General features: G+C 41.2%; 1 protein-coding gene across 3 annotated transcripts in view; it reads right to left on the bottom strand.

Annotated features, from left to right (window-relative positions):
• Positions 1–23,395, bottom strand: part of pde1cb (phosphodiesterase 1C, calmodulin-dependent b) — a 173,183-nt gene that overhangs the window by 7,084 nt on the left and 142,704 nt on the right. For all 3 annotated transcript variants that reach the window (XM_088329611.1, XM_088329612.1, XM_088329613.1), the window contains 6 exons: positions 17,342–17,462; positions 15,215–15,296; positions 12,018–12,138; positions 7,318–7,493; positions 4,132–4,341; positions 3,150–3,212 (listed from right to left, as the gene is read on the bottom strand). In XM_088329611.1, the coding sequence (XP_088185737.1) occupies positions 3,150–3,212; positions 4,132–4,341; positions 7,318–7,493; positions 12,018–12,138; positions 15,215–15,296; positions 17,342–17,462 (773 nt within the window). The remainder of the gene's footprint in view (positions 1–3,149; positions 3,213–4,131; positions 4,342–7,317; positions 7,494–12,017; positions 12,139–15,214; positions 15,297–17,341; positions 17,463–23,395) is intronic.

The following is a 23,395-nucleotide window of genomic DNA, read 5'->3' as shown; positions in this document are numbered from 1 at the left end:
AGCCTGGTCTCACGGAAGTGGGATTACCTCATGTGCGGTCCCTTCTCAGGGTTCCTTAATTTTCCTCATGTTGTGGTTTTTTAGTTTTTCCTTGCCCTCATGTATGTTGTAGATCAGGGGATGGTGTAATAATAGTCTGTGGTTTGCAATAATTTGTGGTCTGTGCAGCCCTACGAGACTCCTTGTGATGGAAGGGCTATACAAATGAACACGACTTGACTTTGTTCAAAATGCCGGCAGTGCAATGAGGCAATTGGCAGGTTTCTTACGCAGAATGGCGAGAGGTGAAAATGTTCAACTTGGGGAAACTTCAACACTTATCAATGTCACATCATACAAAGCCTTTCAATCGCAATGCAGGCGGGGCGGAGAAAATATTGGAGCAACAATACAGGGAGTGCAGAATTATTAGGCAAGTTGTATTTTTGAGGATGAATTTTATTATTGAACAACAACCATGTTCTTAATGAACCCAAAAGTCTCATTAATATCAAAGCTGAATATTTTGGAAGTTGGAGTTGGGCTTTTTTAGTTTTAGCTATTTTAGGAGGATATCTGTGTGTGCAGGTGACTATTACTGTGCATAATTATTAGGCAACTTAACAAAAAACAAATGTATACCCATTTCAATTATTTATTTTCATCAGGGAAACCAATATAACAGCTCAACATTCACAAATATACATTTCTGACATTCAAAAACAAAACAAAAACAAATCAGTGACCAATATAGCCACCTTTCTTTGCAAGGACACTCAAAAGCCTGCCATCCATGGATTCTGTCAGTGCTTTGATCTGTTCACGATCAACATTGCGTGCAGCAGCAACCACAGCCTCCCAGACACTGTTCAGAGAGGTGTACTGTTTTCCCTCCTTGTAAATCTCACGTTTGATGAGGGACCACAGGTTCTCTATGGGGTTCAGATCAGGTGAACAAGGAGGACATGTCATTAGTTTTTCTTCTTTTAGACCCTTTCTTGCCAGCCACGCTGTGGAGTACTTGGATGCGTGTGATGGAGCGTTGTCCTGCATGAAAATCATGTTTTTCTTGAAGGATGCGGACTTCTTCCTGTACCACTGCTTGAAGAAGGTGTCTTCCAGAAACTGGCAGTAGGACTGGGAGTTGAGCTTGAGTCCATCCTCAACCCGAAAAGGCCCCACAAGCTCATCTTTGATGATACCAGCCCATACCAGTACCCTACCTCCACCTTGCTGGCGTCTGAGGCGGACTGGAGCTCTCTGCCCTTTACCGATCCAGCCACGGGCCCATCCATCTGGCCCATCAAGACTCACTCTCATTTCATCAGTCCATAAAACCTTAGAAAAATCCGTCTTGAGATTTTTCTTGGCCCAGTCTTGACGTTTTAGCTTGTGTGTCTTGTTCAGTGGTGGTCGTTTTTCAGCCTTTCTTACCTTGGCCATGTCTCTGAGTATTGCACACCTTGTGCTTTTGGGCACTCCAGTGATGTTGCAGCTCTGAAATATGGCAAAACTGGTGGCAAGTGGCATCTTGGCAGTTGTACGCTTGACTTTTCTCAGTTCACGGGCAGTTATTTTGCGCCTTGGTTTTTCTACACGCTTCTTGCGACCCTGTTGACTATTTTGAATGTAACGCTTGATTGTTCGATGATCACGCTTCAGAAGCTTGGCAATTTTAAGAGTGCTGCATCCCTCTGCATGATATCTCACTATTTTTGACTTTTCAGAGCCTGTCAAGTCCCTCTTCTGACCCATTTTGCCAAAGGAAAGGAAGTTGCCTAATAATTATGCACACCTGATATAGGGTGTTGATGTCATTAGACCACACCCCTTCTCATTACAGAGATGCACATCACCTGATATGCTTAATTGGTAGTAGGCTTTCGAGCCTAAACAGCTTAGAGTAAGACAACATGCATAAAGAGGATGATGTGGTCAAAATACTCATTTGCCTAATAATTCTGCACTCCCTGTAGTGCTTGTATCACATTATCCATGTCTTTATCACATGATATGACATAATAAATGCAGCAGTTCTAGCGAGAGTGCAGCATGTGTCAGTGAAAGTGTGCGCTTTAGCATGGGGGAAGGGCTGACTGACAGAGATACATAGCATAATAGAGACCATGGCGTTTGCGATCATCTAAAAGTATTTGGATCAACTTCAAAATTATATATATTTAAGAAAATTATCATATTTTTTTAATAATACAAGTTTAAAAGACTCTGGCAGGGCCATTTTTAACACTAGTGGACCGCCAGAATATTCCTATTTATGGAAAACACTGTATTAGGTTAGGGTGGGGGTCGGCAACCCGGGGCTCAGGAGACGCATGCGCCTCTTTGGTGCAGCAGAGTGGCTTCCTGGAGCTTAACCAAAATTGAAAAAGATGGGTGAGGGAAATGTATTTTAATTTCTGTAGTAGAACCATGACAAACCATTTCGAATGTTCATTTTACTTTCTAATGTCCAATGCTGTAAAAAATGAGTAAAATAAATATTACATTTCAACTTCATAGCCACATTAATGCTCAGCAGGCTCCTCCCCTTTTTAAGGAGGCATAATGTATTGTTACACTCCTTATTCCAACACAGAAGTCATGTTAAACAGGTAAGACTTTACTGTAATAGCTACTTTTTTTAAAAAGTTTTTTTTTTTTTTATAAAGTGATTTCTGATTTTGGCCAGTATCTATTTGGAATGAGAATTAGGGGTGTTGTTTATGTTTTGTTGCTCTGGCCCAAAGAGGGGTGTGTTGGTTTAGCATCAAAAGAGTGAGAGAGAGTGAGAGAGAGAGAGATAAAAGAATTCTGTTGCGTTTTAACCACGCACGGACTTAAAAGTAACATTTGCAAAGATCAAACTGAACTGTATTACTTTGATTTCATTTATTTTTCAAAAGGCTTCCATTTAATTACTACTACTATTACTATTTGTAATTTTACTAAATGCATGCTGGGGCAAGGTTTTTTTTTTTTTAATCCTCAAAATCAGCATTTAGTAATTTAGCAAACATAAATACATTCAGCATGCTTTGCATTCATTAGAGGCTTATATAAGACTTTAATTTCTTTGTGGCTCCAGACAAATTTGTTATTTGGGTCCAATATGGCTCCTTCAACATTATAGGTTGCCGACCCCTGGTTTAGGGTCTGATCTGTCCACTCACCATCACTTGCTGTGTTTTTGGTCTCTTCAGTCCCTGGAAAGTCAGCATATTGAGACAATTCTCCTGAAAACATCAAGAGATCCATTAATAAAACATTTAATAGAAACAATATTAAGAAACAAGACATGAAATAGACAGATGGATATATAGATTTAAGTGGCCTTGTGCTTTATTAATAATTTTACCCGTAATCTGTCTGGCTGTGCTGCTCTACCTTTTAATCCCAAAATCAGTTATACACTATTAGCACATCAATATTTCTCCCTAAAACATGGTAGTAGGTTGTCATTTCAAATGGTGAACCATTTGGTTGTTATTAGTGATTTCAGCCTCTCATCAACATTCAAATAATGCAGGCTAGTTTCATTTTAACCTGAGTTTATGCAAACAAAGAATAGAATCTGCTCATCCACTAGATAGGTAGGTTGGTCGATTGGTTGGACAGAGGTCGGTAAGTTGGTAGTTAGTAAGGAAGGACACAGGTCGGTAGGTTGGTATGTAGGAAGGAAGGACAGAGGTCGGTAGGTAGGTAGGTAGGAAGGACAGAGGTCGGTAGGTAGGTGGGTAGGAAGGAAGGACAGAGGCCGGTCGGTCGGTCAGTCGGTAGGTAGATGGATAGGACCCCTTAACCATTCGGCGTCGCCAGGCCACCATTTCCTGTGGTGTGATTAGGGCAAGTATAGCTAGGCGGCGCCCATCTCTCTCAGCAGGCATGTCATGGGGGTTCTTGCCTAGTGGTCCTTACTGGCTTTGAATTTTGACCCAACTGGGATTCAAATTTAGTTTTTCTTCAATGATGTGTCATGTGCTACCAGTGACCAAGACATTCCGGATTAGAGCCGAAATAAGCAGGACATATTCGTACAAGATTCCAATTGATCAAAAAAGATATAAAATATGGGAAAAACGTTTAAGTTGACAGGTATGTAGTTTGCTCATTGCCACTTGCTGCTTCACCCAGCCTAGAGACAGACAATTGTACCGTTCTGCATGGAGGGACTCTTATGTGCGGTGTCCCCGAACGTCGCCGCCGCCGCAACGTCAGTGTCAAGCTTTGACTCGGCCATCTGGTCCCCTGTTTTATCCTGGCTGTTTTTGAGCTCAGCTGAGTCTGCACCGTCTTCCTGAGGCTCCATGGCGTCTTCCTGCTGAGCACACTCTTCTGCCTCCCTTTTTGCTCGTTCCTCTGCTTCTGATGTCACATACATTGGCTTTTGTTAACTATGAACATTTCCTACCCTTTGGGCTCAGTTAAGACATTCCAATCTCAATATTTGTTAAATAACACAATTCAAACCTTCACACGAAAACGTTCATTTTCAAATCGCCTAACCTCACAAGCGTCACTGGGGTGCTGGAGCCAATTTCAGCTGACTTAAGGCAGTGGGCAGGGCACACTCATATTAAGACAGACAACCATTCACCCATACTAGAGGTAAGACATGGCCTAAAAGATCCAGCCTGACCCGACCCAGGCCCACGGGTATTAAAGCCCAACCCAGTCCGAGCCCATTTTACTTGATTTCCGTCATCCTGACGGATGAAAATTGGACCGTAAACCACAGCAGCAGTATTTCTAATCTACCACAGTACTTTGACAGAGAGAGAGAGACAGACTGGAGGGAGTTCCTTGAATAGACATTGCAAGAGTTTAGTACAGTACGTGTTGTGATGAGGAGCCTTTTTTTTTTTCACGGGCTTCTGTGGCCAAAACCACGTCTCAGCACACTGTGATGTTAGCCTAGTAACATTGCAGTGAGTTATGACTAGATGTAACTGATTTAATTATGCTAGGCCTTGCACACCGTGGCCCACGCGACTAGCTCTGAGACCAACTGGACATTACGCAATTTTTTTTTTTTTTAGTTCAGTATCCACACATCGTTTTAGTATACATTTTTATAAACAACAGATCTGATACCCTATAGTAGTGGAGTCCCCTCCTTAAGATCCTCCCCAAGGGGGCTATAGTCGAACACTTCCCCCTCTTCCAAACAGCTAGTTGGACGAATTCATATGCACCGTTGAGGCTTTTGATGTGCGTAAACTCCGTCTGCTTTTGCATGCTCGGACAGAAACAAGAACGCTTTTCTTGTAGCTGAAACTTCATTTCAACATTTATTTCCCAGCCGCTAATCCTTACAAATGATGTGGGGGTGCTGTAGCCCATCTCAGCTAACTTCGGGCAGTGGGCAGGGGATTGCCAATTGCAGGGCACGTTGAGGCAGACAACCGTTCTCTCACTCACACAGATATTTCCAGCGACAATTTTAGACTTGACAATTGCCACAAATCTGGTACCCAATCTTAGTGGAGTCCTTTCTTTAATATCCCCCCCAAGACGATAAGTTTGAACAACACCCTCATTTCCAAAAGGCATGTAGACTGTTTGGACAAGTTCTCATACACCTTGAGGCTTCCGCTGTGTGTAGACCTTGTCCGTTGTCGCACACTCAGACGGAAACAATACAGCTTTTCCTGAAACTGAAATGTAATTTCATTGTTCATTTCCCGTCCGCTTATCCCCACGAGGCACGCGGGGGTGCTGTAACTAATCACAGCTGATTTTGGGCAGTGAGATGCCAATCGTAGGGGACATTAAGATAGAAAACCTCTCCCTTATTCACAAACTCATTCCTAAGAATAATTTTGACTCGCTAATCGGCATGCCATGCATGTTTTTGGATGTGGGACAAAACCGGAGTGCTCCGAAAAGACACTGGGAAAACATGTAAACTCCACACAGGGAGGAACCCAGGACCTCTGAACTGTGAGCTAGATGTGCTAATCAGACAATTACCGTACCACCCTTTCTAACCTTGAGTTATATATAAACATTGATCCAAACAAACCATGCAGTCAAACATTTGCTTCATGGGAAAATGAAGTTCTATTAGTTATTTCATCAGAAAACCCGGCAAACCTCAGACCATTGAGAAGGGAGATGAGATTTTAAAAGGAATTGGCAGATAACCCAAAATGAGGAAACCAAGCAGGAGAAATTGGCTGCTCTATGAGTGCCTTCTTCCTCAGAACAAATCGTTATGGGTACTGCAATATGAAAATTATAGGACATGAAAAAAAATAAATACAAAATTGGTAAAAGTAGACTGTATGAAGTATTTTTACTAAAACAAATTGACCAGGGTTACTATTTGATCCATTATATAATAGATAAATAGTAATATTAAATAATATACTCAATCAAAACTATTTAATAAATATAAGGGGTGTTTGAAAAATGGATATCCTTTAAGATGTAAGTATTACAGAGAGTACATGATTGGGGCAAATTAAATAAAAAAGTATTAATGTTGAACATGATTATATTTATTCTTCAAATCTGAACGAGTAATTCAAAAGCATGTGAATTACGTGAACAATTTCACATACACATATACACGGCATACGTCAAGTCAGTAAACCAGCTCCTGCCAAACACACTGAAGCATATCCTGGGTAACAATCTCCAGCAGATTACTATTTGTCTTTCTTTTTACACACAAATCATCAGATAGTGAATTCATACAGGGAAATACAAATACTTCCTGTAATAATTCTCAATTCTCAAAGATCTCTATTTTTAACTACCCTGTATATTCAAATTTGTTTGTTTTAAAATCCAGTCTGGAGTGTGAAAATTAAAAACAACAAAAATCAAACTGGCGGTTAGCGCATCTACTGCACAATTCTGAGGGACTCAGGTTTCCTCCCACATTCCAAAAAACACGCATTTCAGGTTACCTGACGGTCCAAATTGTTCCTAGGTGTGAGTGAGTCAGTCAGTTGTCTGTCTCAGTGTGCCCTGCATCTGGCTGGCAACCAGTTCATGGGATTTCTAAACGTTCTCTGGTTGATTAATAGCAGTCAGCAAATGCATATATGGAAGTGGTGCTTGGCGACGTTCAGTGAACATATTTAAAATTGTAAGTGACGGACTCATTTTTCTCTTGTACTTCTCTCAGCAGTGTCTCATGGGCCACATAAAATTATGTGCGAGGGTCTTGACAGTGACACATGTGCCATACACTAACAAAATTGACCTCACATGTGTTGGTAAAAACGCAAGTATCACAAAAACAGATCTTAAAGCACCAAACATTTATTCCTGGGTTTCCATTAGAATGAGCTTTTCTTAATTTTTCTTACAGAAAAAGAGGGTTCACACCTTTGGCAGCTTGCGCTTTCCAGCGCTCCCTGTTCTGGTAGACCTCCTCATTCCATAGCGCCTTGAAGTTCTTCATGTCGACGGCCAGCAGGGGGCTCTGGCCTGACGAACAGCTGTCGGAGGCAATACTCTTTACGCTGTGCCTTTTGGCCTCCTCCGAGCTGATACTGTTCAGACTGTGTGCAAAGACAACATAGACTAGTTTAAAGCAAAATGCCAGAAGTCGGCAAAAATGGGTTGTTCCTAACAAATAGAAAGAAAGTGCAGGCTTCGTGCACCTTTTTTCAAGGCCAAATTCAAGCACTTTTTAAGGACGTTTTAGGCAATGTATCCAGTATGATTAAAGAAGAAATCCGGTGTGACTCATGTCTTTTGCAGAGCCACAAATATATCTGCAATTTACATATGTAGTTTTTAATCTTGCATGTGCATTTATAGTTACATATCATTTTAGACCTTGAGTAAATCACAAATATATTTGACGAACTGAACAATACTTGTACATCACAATTTACTACTGGGAAATGCTACCTTAATTTTTTGCATAATGTCCATAACTAACAACTAATACGTAATGCTTGCACAGATATAAATTTCATAGTGCCCTGTTCAGGTGTAGTAGGCACCTGTCTTCTTGGGCACGCCCTCAGAGGGCGATTGCACTTCATAAGACAACACCATACAAACTAATATAAGCTGTCGTTAATGTCAAGGGAAACATGCAAAGGCAATGAAAGGCCACCAGAAAGCAGTGTTGGTGTCGTATTTAAGCAGATTTGATGAGAAATATGGTAACAATTTCGAGCATTCACCTAAAATTCAAGCAATTTTCAACCCTTGAAAACTCTGAAATCAAAGTTTTTTCAAGGGTTACAATCACATGTACGAACCCTGAATTTAACCTTGTAGTGTCTGGATTTGAGTATAACTTTGTTCTTCAAATGAAAGGAGGTAAAAAATAATTGACAACATAACAAAGCACGAGATTTCTGGGTTCTCTTATTATACCATAAACCAAAGCGGGATTCTGCCTCAGACAGATCACCCGATCGTCACAATAAAACCAGAGTATTTTGGCTGAACAGACCCAAAATCCATTCTGTGCTTTCATAAAGAAGTGATGAAGGAACAGGAAGTTGTGTTTTTAGGAAAAGCTGTGCCTGCTTTGCAATCCCTCCATTTCCTCATGCTCTGCAGTATGAGTTCATGTAGAAAAATTATCACAGCAAAATCTGTGAAGAGAACCACACTAGGTCAATTTGTTTGAATAAAGTCTCGTATCCTGCCCAAAATGGATAATTTCTCATTAACTTGCAATGAGATTAAATGTCTTTGGCCAGCTTTAGCCAACATTGATGGAATAGATGAGTCAAAGCAGCACCCCGTCATTCATGCGACAGCTCTATGATGGGATTAGAGAAGACAGGACGTCACTGAAGTCAGAGCTGTTCAATCTTCGGGGCTTGTGTAAAGACGTGCGAGGCAAAAGCAATCCATCCGCCGCAAGTGGAGATGATTCACTTTGGACTGGATGTGTCCGTCTGAGCGATAAGGGCTGTCTGATAACGGAAAGCGGCAATACGGAGCATGATGGAAGATGAAGACGTCTGACGTGCTTCGGCACATCAGGTGAGCAGAGAAGCCCTAGGACCCGGGATATTTATGGTCAGTTAGACCCCCGAGTGTTCCCTGCTAATGGCAGCTGCTGATAAGCATACAGTATTGATGCCCAGGCTTTAGGGAGGCTTATTGCACAGTTTACAGATAAAACTTTTTCATTAGCTCTATGGATAGTAGTTAGTCAATAGGATAGATTTTGTTGAAGGGGAGAAGGAGGTGGGGGGGCTGGGGCGCACTGGGTCTTAGTTAGCGGTTATATCTTTTGTTTTGATTAGCAAAACTGATCAAACTTAACAAAGGAATTGAAGTCATTTAACCGCACCACAAAATTTAGAAATATAATTAAGTCATGCAGTCTGTTGTTGAAAATGAGGCTATTTTCATAAAAAAAAAAAATAGCCATGCAGTTAAATATAATTTGTGGGTTGATTCTATATCAGGGGTGGTGAACACGCGGCTCTAGAGCCGCATGCGGCTCTTGGCCAATAAGAATGCGGCTCTTTGCCTCATCATATTTTCTATATACTGTGGCTCTTTCCCTTGTTTCATGTTTAGTTTTTTTTGTGTGTATTGAGGGTGGATACTTTTCTTGAAATCAACACAAGAACAATACTTGTTGTATTGTACGGAGAGGAGTGTGTTATGGGAAATAATATGTTTTTTATTGTGTGTGTTTGTGTGTGATCAGTGCGGCAGATCAGTGCGTGGTGTGGCTCTTTGACTCTCAGAGTTAAAATGTCGGCTCTTTGTGTCAAACTTGTTCACCACCCCTGTTCTGTATGTTGCATTTTAGAAATATGCTCTAATATATAGTATGTAACATAATGCAGACTCTAGATGAAACAATGAAGTTACCCTGATATGGATTTTAATGGACTTTGCATAATAGCTTAAGACGTTTTTCTAAAAAAACAACTAAAAACAAAAAAAAAAAACAACTGCTTACATAAGGCTCACTCCAATTTAATGTTGCGGAACGTCTTCTAGTGAAGTCGACCTAGTCAACATCAAACCATCCATCCATTATCTGCACCGCTTATCCTCAGTAGGCTCGCAGGGGTGCTGGAGCCCATCCCAGCTATCTTCGCGCAGTGGGCAGGGGACACCCCGAACTGGTTGCCAGCCAGTCGCAGGACACACAGGGACAGACAATTCGCTTGCTCATACACACCTAGTGACGATTTGGACATGTCAATTAACCTGATTTGCATGTTTTTGGAGTGTGGGAAGAAACCGGAGTACCCTGAGGAAACCAACGCAAGCACAGGGAGAACATGCAAACTCCAGAAAGGAGGTTCAATCTCATGACCTCAGAACTGTGCCGCACACGCGCTAACCACTGCGCCGCCGTGCTGCCACCATAGTCGACATACAGAATATAAAATATATTGAGATGATACGATATTAGATAGGGATTTGGTGTCAATACATAAGTGGTTGAACGCGTATTGTACGATGTGATACTTAAAATTACAAAACAAAAATGTTCTCCCGCAGTGATTCAGGATTTAGTATCACTATTTTAACACCCTGTCAATTCTGAAGTCCAGCTGATCTCTGAAGAGCGGGTTGGGACCTTTACAGTGAAGGATGATGAAAGTGCTGTATCGGAGTCAGATCAGTAGACTTCTCTGGCTACTGGTATCCATGGAAACGAGTACTACCTGTTTCAGGTAAGGGGGAGTATACCCCTACTAGAAAACCGCCTGGAAAGGGATGGGCACCGCCAGGCTGCACTTGCGTAAGACACACCACAGGAATTGGTAACCCTACGGCCGCAGTGGTTGAGAGATACGTGAACCGTGAACTGGATTGGAATAGTTATTGTTTGCATTCTAAGATGACGCCCCCAGAGGTCAATGCTTTGTGCTTTTATGTACAGATAAGTTCAATCCAACTCTTTTTGGGTTGCTCGGTTCAACTCAGACCAGTAAATCTTTCTCGTTTAATAAGGTATCAAAATACTGTAATATAATAGCACATAATGATGGTTCTTTTTAGCTTATTTAAGCAAAATTTGATTTTTTGCTTTTAACTGTTAGCCATTTTTTAACGATAATAAAACAATGCAGTCTATTTATTATTATTTTTAGCCAAGTCTTTGATGGTATTTCTAATATGTATATCAGAGAAATATCTTTAGAATAAAAACATAAGCAAATACAAAAAGAACACAAGTTTATTAAACAGGGGACTTACCCCTTTTTCATGGGCAAGTCCAAGCACTATTAAAGGACTTCTGTAGGCAATTTTTCCAATTTCTCCAGTACCATTAAAAGAAGAAGTCCAGTGTGAGACACGTATTTTGCATATCCACAAATATGTATGTGATTTCCATACATAATTATTAATCAAGCGTGGGGATTTATCAAGACAAATTAGCTTTATATCTTGAGTAAATTGTGAATATATTTGTGGATTTGAACAATACGTGTGTAAATATTTTTGAGACCAATATCTCCTCATATTAGTTTTTGGTAAAATTAAGGTAATATGTAACTTACATTTTCAGTTGCGGGAAGTTCTTCCCATTACAATTTACCACTGGGAAACGCTACCTTCAATTTTAAATGTCTATAATTTATACATAATCCTTGCACTAATACACATTTTATAGTGACCTGTTCAGGTGTAGCATGCACCTTCCTCTTGGGCACGACCCGTAGGGGGTGATGAAGTCTCATACGACAATACCATACAAACTAACGTCAGCTTCCATGTGTCATTGTGGCAAATAGCAAAGCGAAGCCAACAGTAAGTGTCAGCATTGTTTTTTAGCAGACATGTAGTGAAACACGGCAACAAGCACTTCACCCCAAATTCAAGGATGTTTCAATACTTGAAAACACATCAGTAAAATTCAAGCATTTTCAAGATTTTCAAGCACCTGATTCCAGCTCTGAATGGAGCCAAATGGCCCTTCCATTTTGATTTGAATCCCTCATATGTCAAACCACAACCAGATAAATACTAGTGTTGTCCTCAAAAATGTTCAAATATCAAACGTAACCAGCAGCTGTGCACATTGTAAATTGAATCACTTGGAACTAAAGGTTTCAACTTCTTCTAGTTTAGCACACCTGGAACGTCTGAACCCTGCAAGACCAGAATGCGAGGCATCCTCGATGAGCGGTGTGATGATGCGCTCCATCATGTCGCTCAGCACGGTGAAGGTGGGCACCACGATGAAGTCGATGAAGCCTGCGAGGAGCATTCACATGGGAGTTTTTCTATATGGACATTAGCAAATGGAATACGTTTTGTATCGGTGATAGTATCCAATAATATGGTAATAGAGTCATATACCAATATCCGAGCTGCTCGAAACACAAGAATTTTGATTTAGCTAAGCAGTGCGACCGGTCAACATCTACTATTTGTATGCTTTTGAATTAGAAATAATTCAGCATGGGTATAAACTCAACCCGGGGCGTGACTGTTCTTTGAAAATTGTGCACCACTTTTCTCGGCAAACTAAACAGACTTTTGTTACTTTGATTACGCGACAAGGGGCGAGCGAGTGATACAGTCAAAAAAAGCATCATCTCCAAGAAGGTGCTGTTGATCAATGAAGACCTATAACTTCAGGGAGCATTCACAGCAGGGGCATCATTTTTGGGTATAACAAGAAGAAGACATGCATTATAAGGGACGGCTTGGGGAAACAGTTTTTAATTTTCAATTTTAAATGTACAGTACGTGCTTACATATGACAACAGTCTTTGTGTGCCGTCACTCCTCCCGCAACCCCTGCCCTTACTCTTCCTGGACCACACATACACCACCTGTTACGTAACCAAAGACTCTTCATTTGTTATTTAGTTTTGAAGTAATACTGTATTTTTTTTTTTTTAGTATTTCTGACGTGAGATTTTTATTAAAGTTCTTTAATTTTTTGTAGTGTTACTGTAGTTTTATTTTTGCATATTTTTGTAGTATTTCTAAAGCAATTGTATGCAGTATTTCCATAGTGGTATTTCTTTTAGTAATTCTGTATTACTTTTGTTGTATTTGGAACATAGATTTTTTTGTTTTATATCTGTAGTATTTTTGTAGTATTTTTGCATTATTACAGTAGTTTTAAAATTGTTTCTGTAGTATTGTTCTTTTTTAGTATTTCTCGGTTGTATTTTGTAGTATTTTCATATTAGAATGTTTGTTGTATACCTCTCGTATTTTTGTAGGATTTTTGTAGCAGAGTGTTACTGTAGTTTTATTTTTGTAGTATTTCTGTGATATTTCCATGGGAGAATTTTTGTTGTATTGCTATAGGTCTAATTAGCAGTATTTCTGTTGTAATCCTCTTTTAGTAGTACTTTTGTAGTAATATTTCTCTAGTCATTTTTTATATGATAGTATTATGTATTGGTATGTTTTTAGTATTTGAGTAGTATAATTGATGTATTTCCAAAGCAGTATTTTAGTAGTATTATTGTATTTTTTGTAGTATGTACACAGTACTATTTTTGTGATATTTCTTTAGTATTTTTGTATTAATAATGTAGTTGTCTAGTCTTTTTGTGGTAATTTTGGAGTAAATAATTCTGTGGTGCCATTTTGCTATATATTATTACTGTAGTAGTTTTTGTAGTAATTCTATACTATTTTGTTTTTTCAGAATGAAAGCAAAATAATATGAGGTCCCTGTTTCTAAGAAATAGATATAACATTGAGTATTGTAGTTATCGAGTAGTATTTTTGATGTATTTCTGTAGAAGCATTTTTAAATGGACACACAAAGTGACAATGACGACAATGTTCTCACAAAAAAAAAGTTAATCACTCTTGGGGGCCCCTAGTGGTTGCATGGCCCTAAGCAGCCGCTTAGCTTGCTTATGCCTTAGGGGCCGGTCACACAGACATTTGCGGCTGAATCACGGCCAGAAATTTCTGCCTTTGAGGCGGACGCTATTGGACGCATTGAGATCGCCATTCAGACGAGATACAGCGGTGCTTAACACGAGGTCGGAAATTCGCGCGCGGGTGGCAGCGCGATAATGTTTGGCGCTGCTCATTTCTTCGGAGCGCGGGTACTTAGCCTCTCACGAGCGTATTGAGGCTGAACCACGGCCAGAAATTTCTGGCCGTGAAGCAGATGCTGTTGGGCGCTGTTGGACGTTTTGAGACCGCAATATAGACGAGATAGAGCAGTGCTTTAATCGCGGTCGGAAATTTTCACGTGGTTGGCCGCTCTCAAAACTTTTGAGCTGCTCAAAAGTTTAAGCACGTGTTAAACCGCGTGCCGCACACGTGGTCAACACGAGGTAATGACGCGGAAATGACGAGGAACGACGTGCTCTGGCCGCGGCCAGGGCGTGGTTACACATGGGTAGGACGGGAAATTTCAGCGGGTAATCGTGGGTGGAGCATGGTAATAGCATGTTCTGCGCCTGTATCGCGGTGTTATTACGTGAAATTAGCGTGTTACGCGTGTGACAGTCAAACGCCTTTCTCCGCGTATAAACAGCGCAAATGCCGAGCACACGTCAGTTGTGCTCGAGACGTCAAGGGGGTGAACATGGATCACCGTCAGCGTAGTTTCTCTTCATTTCGAATAAATCTTTCGGTGCATTCTCAATGGTCGCAGCAAGGCTTTAATGCTAGGACCTTAGCTTGGCCCTTTGGCTGAGAGTAAGAGTCCCGGCTCCTAAGCTTTGCAGCGTATTATGAACTGATCGATAATGGATACTGAATAAAGAAGATATAACAATAACGGAGTCGGATTTGGGCACAACACCGGCTCGGGAGCTTTTATACCCGTGGTCCACACGAGAAAATGACGCAGAAATGACGCGATGAGGAAGCGGAACAGTCGCCGGCGTCTGTTTTGCGGGCATACCACCGATGAACAGCGGGTTGGCCAATTTTGCGCATTTTCCATCCCGGGCAACCACGGGCAAAAAAAAAAACGCAAAATTTTAGCCGTGATTCAGCCGCAAACGGCTGTGTGACCGGCCCCTTAAGCCAGCTCTGTTTGGTAATAGATAAAGAATTAACTAATCAATTAAATACATAAAGATTCTTACTCAGCAAAAAACGAGGTATTACTATGTCACGGTTTCAGGTAATATAAAACATTGGTTTCATAACCAGCAGTCATTTTATTGGAATTAGGGCATTCATTAGTTCAATTAGAAGACATGCACTGGGGATTAATTGGTGTCAGTAGAGCGTGTCCTACTTCGAGTTTCTTTTCGCACACCCTCGTTTGGACTCAAAAGCATCGCACTGTGTCAAGGTCTCTTTCATCAGGTACACAAACGCTCATCCGACTCACCGATCTGGGACTGCGCCACCATTGTTGACTTTCGGTCGCAGAGCGGCGAGAAGGAAAGGCCGAGCTCCGCTTCTTTGTCCCCCTGGGAAAGAAAAACTGGTGAAAAACAAGGCGCTCGCTTGCAACAGGCTTGGTAACCCTCAGCCCGAAGAGCGCCTTTGGGGAACGAGCATGTTTCCTTTTTCGAATGTGCAAGATGTAGAGAGGTGGGAGTCAGTAGAGATGTTTATTAACAAAGCACATCTCCTCCAGGCAAGGAAGCCTCGTGATAGCAACCGCGATTACAAAAGGAGGTGTATTGACTACAAGAGCGTTCAATAATGCATCAAAGTGCATGACTGAGCTTTGTTAAGGTTTTTTGGACACTTCATTTAACCTCTATGGCTATGATCCTTTCTTATTCTATTGGCAGAGGGAAGAGAGGCAGCACACTGAAATGCACTTCATAACGTTTTCAGAAAAACGAGAATAGAAAACACTGCAAAGAAAATCATTATCTTTAGTTTTGTGCAAAAATACAAAATGCTCAAAATTCTGTTAAACTGAAATGGAAATTGCAGATGTCAAGTGATTCAGTCTGATGTCGTTCATGTGTCAAGAGTCATGACAAGCAGTCATATTTTAATGAATACTTTATAATGAATCGATGGGATAATAACACTTTGTATGTGGCAATATGTGCTAAATTTAAACAAACATATCTTAGCACTGTCACGTCAAAAACAAAAATCACTCCCAAATTAGTATTGGCTGTACATTTTTATTTATCGTAAGAAAAAAAAAAAAAAAACGTGATTATTTTTACGTACTTTTCCAAGAGTGGGTGGTAATCTCAATTTCATTTCCTCACTGCGAGTCTTTGGTTTAATCGAAAGATTAGTCATGTTAGTTGTGTTGGAATTCTTATCTATTTACTGTAAGAGGTTTCATGGAGCTATTAATGATGTATTTTAATTCATAACTAATATTCTTTTTTTCCTTTTGCATTATTAAACATTTACACCAATTTTTAAGCTTTTACAGCAAATGAATAGATAGATAGATAGATAGATAGATAGATAGATAGATAGATAGATAGATAGATAGATAGATAGATAGATAGATAGATAGATAGATAGATAGATAGATAGATAGATAGATAGATAGATAGATAGATAGATAGATAGATACTTTATTCATCCCCGAAGGGAAATTCACATTTCCAGCAGCATCCCTGAGCTGAGAACAATATTGGCTCCAAACATCATTGCCCTCCTCTTAATACTGATAATATGTATCAGTATCGGCCCTTAAAAACCTATATCGCGTGATCCTTAGTTATGACTATGATGAACTGTTTACATCATTGTCACTTTCGGAAAATTGTTTATCTGTTCTTTGACACACACACCCTTTAAGGCCGATCTGGTTTTCTAATCTAGGAGATGTAATCAAAAGAAAGGGGCTAGAGCTCTTAAGAACAGGTTGGACTTACTTTCGGAAGGCATCTCTCCCTCTCCCCCTTGTTCAAGTTCAAAATGTCTTATCCCATTATTTTGAGTGTTTACTTGCCAATTACTTTTTAAATATGTTTTAATTAATCATTGATTCCAAAAATCAACTGAAAAAAAACAAAACTTCTTGGAATTATTTTGTTTTTGTTCTTTTACACATGACAGTGATGATATACGAGCAGTCCTTTTGTTTTCTCGAGTTCCGACTTTGGCTGCACAATTACGCAAGGACTGTAGTCTTTTTATTACTGATTAAAGTGTACCTTTGTTCTTCTTTATTACCCATTTGAGCAGCGTCAGTAGATTCAAGAAAAGTAAAAACACTGCTGAGGATTCAAAAAAAAAACAACAACAAAAAATCCCCTATCAGTACAAGCACAAGCTTTGTGGGTGACAACTGTGCGTTACGTCTTATTTTACATGTTTATCTTTGTCTCCTTGCGGTTATTAAGGGGTGCTTGTGAAAGAAGGACCAACTTCAAGGGAAAAACCTACAAAAGTAAAATTACTTTTGTTCAATATTATGCAAATGTTGCCACTTATGCAAAAATACTTAAAACAATGATGTAAACGTAAGCTGAGTTGTAGAATCTCTTCTTCACTGGACCAACTCATTGAACGTCCTGGGACTCACCTGTCTGAAGAACTCTTCCAGCAGAGAGGTGGTCCAACGGTGGTGAAGGTCCCAACTTTTAGCTGGGTGGCTGATGTCAGCAGTGTGTAGCAGTAAGGACAGTGCTTTGGGCTTGTCAATGCTTGGGACAACCAGAAACAATGCTTGATATTAATGCACCACAATGTATAGATAAGAAGAAGAAAGTACTAAGTACAAAACTTGGGAAATGATGAAGGCAATTTGGGATTTGACAGATAGTGGCCTTGGAATGATGAAATAGGTACACTGTGTGATGGAGCAGGAACAAGGCAAACAATGTGAAAGATTAAGAGTGTTCCAGAAACACTAATTGCTTGAAAGATTACTATGTGTTTGCCGATTGGGTCAGGTGAAAATTGTTTGGTTGAATAGTTCCAATGCCGCTTCAAATATTCCTCAGTCAAAAAGATGCATATAGAAACTATTACAACCATTGTTTATGTCATGAACCGGAACAGGATCAGGACCCAAATGCGTGACGTTTCTCACACAAGTCTTATTTTACGCGAAATGGGGAGTAGTGCACGTTAGGCAGCAGTCTGGCGTGGAATGACAGGAAGTAAGAGGCCGACGGGATCGATACCATCTACCTGAGCAGATATCGGACTGATGGGGTCGATACCGGACAGGACAGGACAGACATTATGCATGCATTATGATATTATGCTGCAGACAAATTCATTTTTCTGTTCCACCCGGTGTTCAAATTTTGGCGGGCAGGAGGCACTACAGTAATAAACAAAAACAATTGCAAAATAATTTTATAATGGATTAACCTGTAAATTGCGTGCTGATAAATTGATGATGATTTAATAACATTTTCGGTTTCAATCCAAATATTTCGTTGTTCAATAACATTTTAGTTAATTCAAATTCATCATAGTAGAAAACACAAATTTATGATTATTTAGCAACTTATTTGTTACATTTAGTGTAAGAAAAATATCCAAAAATATAATTTGCTAAAAAAAGAAGATCACAGGTGTCAGGCCAAAACTAAATGTAAATGGTCTGCTTTTATATAGCGCTTTTCAAGTCAATGCAGACCTCCCAAAGCGCTTTACCCATTTACACATACACACCGATAGCAGCGTCAGCAATGCAATTTATTGCTTATCGGGGGCATTAGAGATTCAAGTGTTTTGCCCAAGGACACTTCGACATATAACACAGAGGGGCCGGGAACCAAACCTGCAAACCCAAGACAAGCGCTTTACCTCCTGAGTTACTGCCGCCCCCATCAAACTCACATTTTTTTAAAAGAGATCCCCCCCGAAAAAAAAAAAACTTTTCAAGAATAACAGTCATGTCTGTGAGCTGACATTGAGTCATTTTGCAAAACATGAATTGTGACCAATTATTTCCTGAGTGGACAACAATGTAAGGTAAAAAATGATTTCAAGAAGTTGATATTCTGAAGTTTTCAAACGGTATCTTACCCATTAATGTTATAGACATAGTTTTAGATTAGTTGATTCACCACATAGCCGAACACACCTCTTCTATTACTGCTAAAAATCATTTAGTATGTTATCAATATTCACTTCGTTAATATGCACCCAAGTATTAAAACATTCATAAGAACGAACCAACTGAATAGACCCCCTTCCGTGTTTGTAAACAAGTGTGACGTAGCCTAGCTACACGCGCATTGTTGAGGTAGAACATCAGAATCCATGTCAGTTCGCACCAGCCAGTTGGCAGAAAAACATTGTATAATGTAACAATCAAGCAAGATAGCGACATAATTTTAGTGATTAAAGTCCACAACTAATGTTCTTTTAAGAGGCTTTACACATAGTCGAGCCATTTTGAGGAGCTTTTGAGTGTCACTTGTTTGTCTCATATGCAACGCTGGTCCAAATCGGATACCTAACAAGTAAAATAGCTTTTTATGCCACCAAGTTAAATAGTGGATCAGATGATCAGTTCATATTCACTTAAACTTAGTTTACATATGAGTCCAACTTTAGAAGAATGGACTCTCTTGGCGTCCGCCCACCATAAATACATAGTCAGTGTTGTTAATAATAATGGTAATGACAATCAATAATTTGTATTATTAACATTATATTTTATTGCCATTAAATAAATAGTATACAAAAGAGACATTAATAACAATGTTAATATTATTGTTATCTATCCATCCATTACCTGCACTGCTTGTCCTCAGTAGGGTCGTGGGGGTGCTGCAGCCTATCCTAGCTATCTTCGGGCTGTGGGCAGGGGATACCATGAACCGGTTGCCAGCCAGTTGCAGGGCAATAATATTGTTATAATAATTATTATGAAAGATCTACAAACTAGCACCAGTAGTAGCATTGGTAGTAAATACTTACAATTCCTCGACACTTATCCTACTTACACTTACTAAGAAATTCGGCATTTAGGTAAATCCACACCAAATTGCCATGATAACTTACCAGATATGAAATGGGCAGCGCAGACACGGGCATGCCTAATGATGTCCGCAGTCCAGTCAGTTATTTTAATGGCTTGCAGCCACGGGCTCCTACGGTGCTTTCGAAAAAGTCTGGTTCCTCTGCTGTTCCTTAAAATTGCGATTTGTGCACCTGTACTCACAACATCTGGGCATATATATATATTTTTTAATTGCGACTCAAAACGCAACTCAAAATACAAATCTTCTCTCCCTCCATTCAAACTCGTACTGCTACTCCTGCTGTTTTGGGTCAACAATGCGCACGTATCCTGTGGCGTTCCAGTGATTGGCGTATTTTCCAGACAACAAGTTGCATTTTTTTTCCTAAGTTTGGCTGGGGGTGCGACTTAAACTCCGGTGAGACTTATTTGTGAAATTATTATCAGAATATTGTAACATTGAGTTTTACATTTTTATTACCCGTATATAAGTTTACATGTTATTTTTACACTAAACCAAATGGGGCGCTCTAGGCCTGTGTTGATAATTTCAACTTTGACAGCAACGTAGAGGCGGGAGGATGGAGCGGCTTTTCGTCTACCTCCCAAGTTGGGGAGTTGTTTACCGTTAAAAATGACAATGAGGATACATATTTCATTGGATTTAGTGATTTGGAGTGAAGATGATAGTTGGGTAAGTATGTTCTATATGCTGGAGTTATCTGAAAAACTCTTGATCAATAATCAATTACATTGTTACTGACATTACCAAGCATGTCAATCATGTACCTTATTTAGCCTGTTGTTCACCATTTTATTTTATTTAAAACTGCCGTTTAAGATGTCGTATATGTTTATAGTGTTGGACTTTATGAAATAAATTTCCCCCAAAATTGCAATTTATCCTTCAGATGTGACTTATAGGAAAATGTAGTACATAGGAAAGGGTTCTATGGATTTACAAAGAAAGAAAGAGAGAAGTGGGTAAAGGTAAGACTGCCTCAAACAGGTGGATCAAAGATGGGATGTTCACCACGTGCACCGTCCAGATTTTCAAGAAAACATTTCTCTGTGGCTAAACAACAACCAAGCCTCAAATCCAAATGTATTTCTCACTTAATGTGATTACTTGCCGAAAAGGAATTGCCTGTTTCACTTGAATGTGCTGTGAAGATCATTTCATATTATCGGGCATTACTGGTGCCTCGCAGCATTCAAATTGTGTCACGCTTGATCAACGGATTCACACGGTCACAAACAAAAAAAGGGAAGGTGATGAACAAAAACACTTCGAAGGTTAAACACAGGGGTGAAAAAGACCGTCTCGCATTTCCCCTCCTCATCTTCTTCAGGCCTGCGGCAACCGGCCCTGAATTACATTACAGTCCATTCAGCATCACGCCGTTCAATCTCTTCTGTGACTGTGTGTGAGCCTTCAGTCAGCACTCTTCGGATCTTGTGTGCTTCCAACACACACAAACTATCACAAGCTAATCTGATGCCATCTCCTATCAGCCACAGTTGATTTTTTTATTTTGAGGGGCTCTCTTGAAGGTCAACAAATCCACCATCTGTCTCTACGCCTCTTGACCTATTTTTATCACCCCACAAGCAGGGATGTCTTATTTGACTCCAGGTAAGAAATAACAATAATATATTTTGGGATTGTCGTTAAACATTTGTAAAACATGCAAATACATCTTAAAATGTACATACACAGTGTATTTAGTCAACCACTAATTGCGCAAGTTCTCCCACTTGAAAATATTTCACAGGCCAGTAATTTTCAACATGGGTAAACCTCAACCATGATTGACAGTATGTGGAAACACAAAACAAAAAAATCATATTGTTAGATTTTTAAAGAATATATTTGCAAATCCATCCATCCATCCATCCATTGTCTTCCACTTATCCGAGGTCGGGTCGCGGGGGCAGCAGCGTTAAAAGGGAAGCCCAGACGTCCCTATCCCTAGCCACCTCCTCCAGCTCATCCGACGGTACCCCGAGGCGTTCCCAAGCCAGCCGAGAGACATAGTCTCTCCAACGTGTCCTGGGTCGCCCTTGGGGCCTCCTGCCGGTGGGGCATGCCCGGAACACCTCCCGAGGGAGGCGTCCAGGAGGCATCCTTATTAGATGCCCGAGCCACCTCAACTGGCTCCTCTCAACACGGAGGAGCAGTGGCTCTACACCGAGTCCCTCCCAGATAACTGAGCTTCTCACCTTATCTCTAAGGGAGAACCCAGCCACCCTGCGGAGGAAACTCATTTCAGCCACTTGTATCCGGTATCGTGTTCTTTCGGTCATGACCCAAAGTTCATGACCATAGGTGAGGGCAGGAACGTAGATCGAGAGCCTTGCCTTTCGGCTCAGCTCCCTCTTCACCACGACGGACCAGTACAGGGTCCGAATGACGGCAGACGCTGCACCGACCCGTCTGTCGATCTCCCGTTCCATCCTACCCTCACTCGTGAACAAGACCCCAAGATACTTGAACTCCTTCACTTGGGGCAAGACCTCCTCCCCGGCCCGGAGGGAGCATACCACCCTTTTCCGACTGAGAACCATGGCCTCTGACTTGGAGGTGCTGATCCTCATCCCAGCCGCTTCACACTCGGCTGCAAATTGCTCCAGCGAGAGCTGAAGATCACGGCCTGAGGAAGCCAACAGCACCACGCCATCTGCAAAAAGCAGTGACGCAATGCTGAGGCCCCCAAACCGGAATCCATCCCCGCCAAGGCTGCGCCTAGAAATTCTGTCCATAAAAGTTATGAACAGAATCGGTGACAAAGGGCAGCCCCGGCGGAGCCCAACCCTCACCGGGAACGAATCCGACTTACTGCCGGCAATGCGGACCAGACTCTGGCACCGGGCATACAGGGACCGCACAGCCCGGATAAGACTGTGCGGTACCCCATACTCCCGAAGCACCCCCCACAGGGCCTCCCGAGGAACACGGTCGAATGCCTTCTCGAGGTCCACAAAACACATGTAGACCGGACAGGCAAACTCCCATGCACCCTCAAAGACCCTGCAGAGTGTATAGAGCTGGTCCAGTGTTCCACGGCCAGGACGAAAACCACACTGTTCCTCCTGAATCCGAAATTCGACTTCCTGGCGGACCCTCCTCTCCAGTACCCCTGAATAGACCTTACCAGGGAGGCTGAGAAGTGTGATTCCCCTGTAGTTGGAACACAATTTCCGGTCCCCATTCTTAAAGACGGGAACCACCACCCCAGTCTGCCAGTCCAGAGGCACTGTCCCCGATGTCCACGCGATGTTGCAGAGGCGTGTCAACTATGACACGCCCACAACATCCAGAGCCCTAATGAACTCCGGGCTGATCTCATCGACCCCTGGGGCCCCGCCACCGAGGAGTTTTTTGACCACCTCGGTGACTTCAACCCCAGTGATACGAGAGCCCAACCCAGAGTCCTCAGGCTCTGCTTCCCCAGAGGAAGACGTGTCGGTGGGATTGAGGAGGTCTTCGAAGTACTCCGCCCACCGATTCACAACGTCCCGGGTCGAGGTCAGCAGCGCTCCATCGGCAATATACACAGTGTCCAAATTTCCTAAAAGCAGTGATGTTTTAGGGTTGTCGTTGGGCAACACGGACTTTCAACTCCTTCCACAGATTTATATGGGTTTGAG

The sequence above is a fragment of the Urocampus carinirostris genome, chromosome 1 (genome assembly GCF_059441175.1).
Source record: "Urocampus carinirostris isolate Australia breed hairy pipefish chromosome 1, RoL_Ucar_1.0, whole genome shotgun sequence".
In the NCBI taxonomy this organism is placed as follows: Eukaryota; Metazoa; Chordata; class Actinopteri; order Syngnathiformes; family Syngnathidae; genus Urocampus; species Urocampus carinirostris.
Note: the sequence above shows the minus strand (reverse complement) of the source record. Positions and strands in the feature narration are given on the sequence as shown.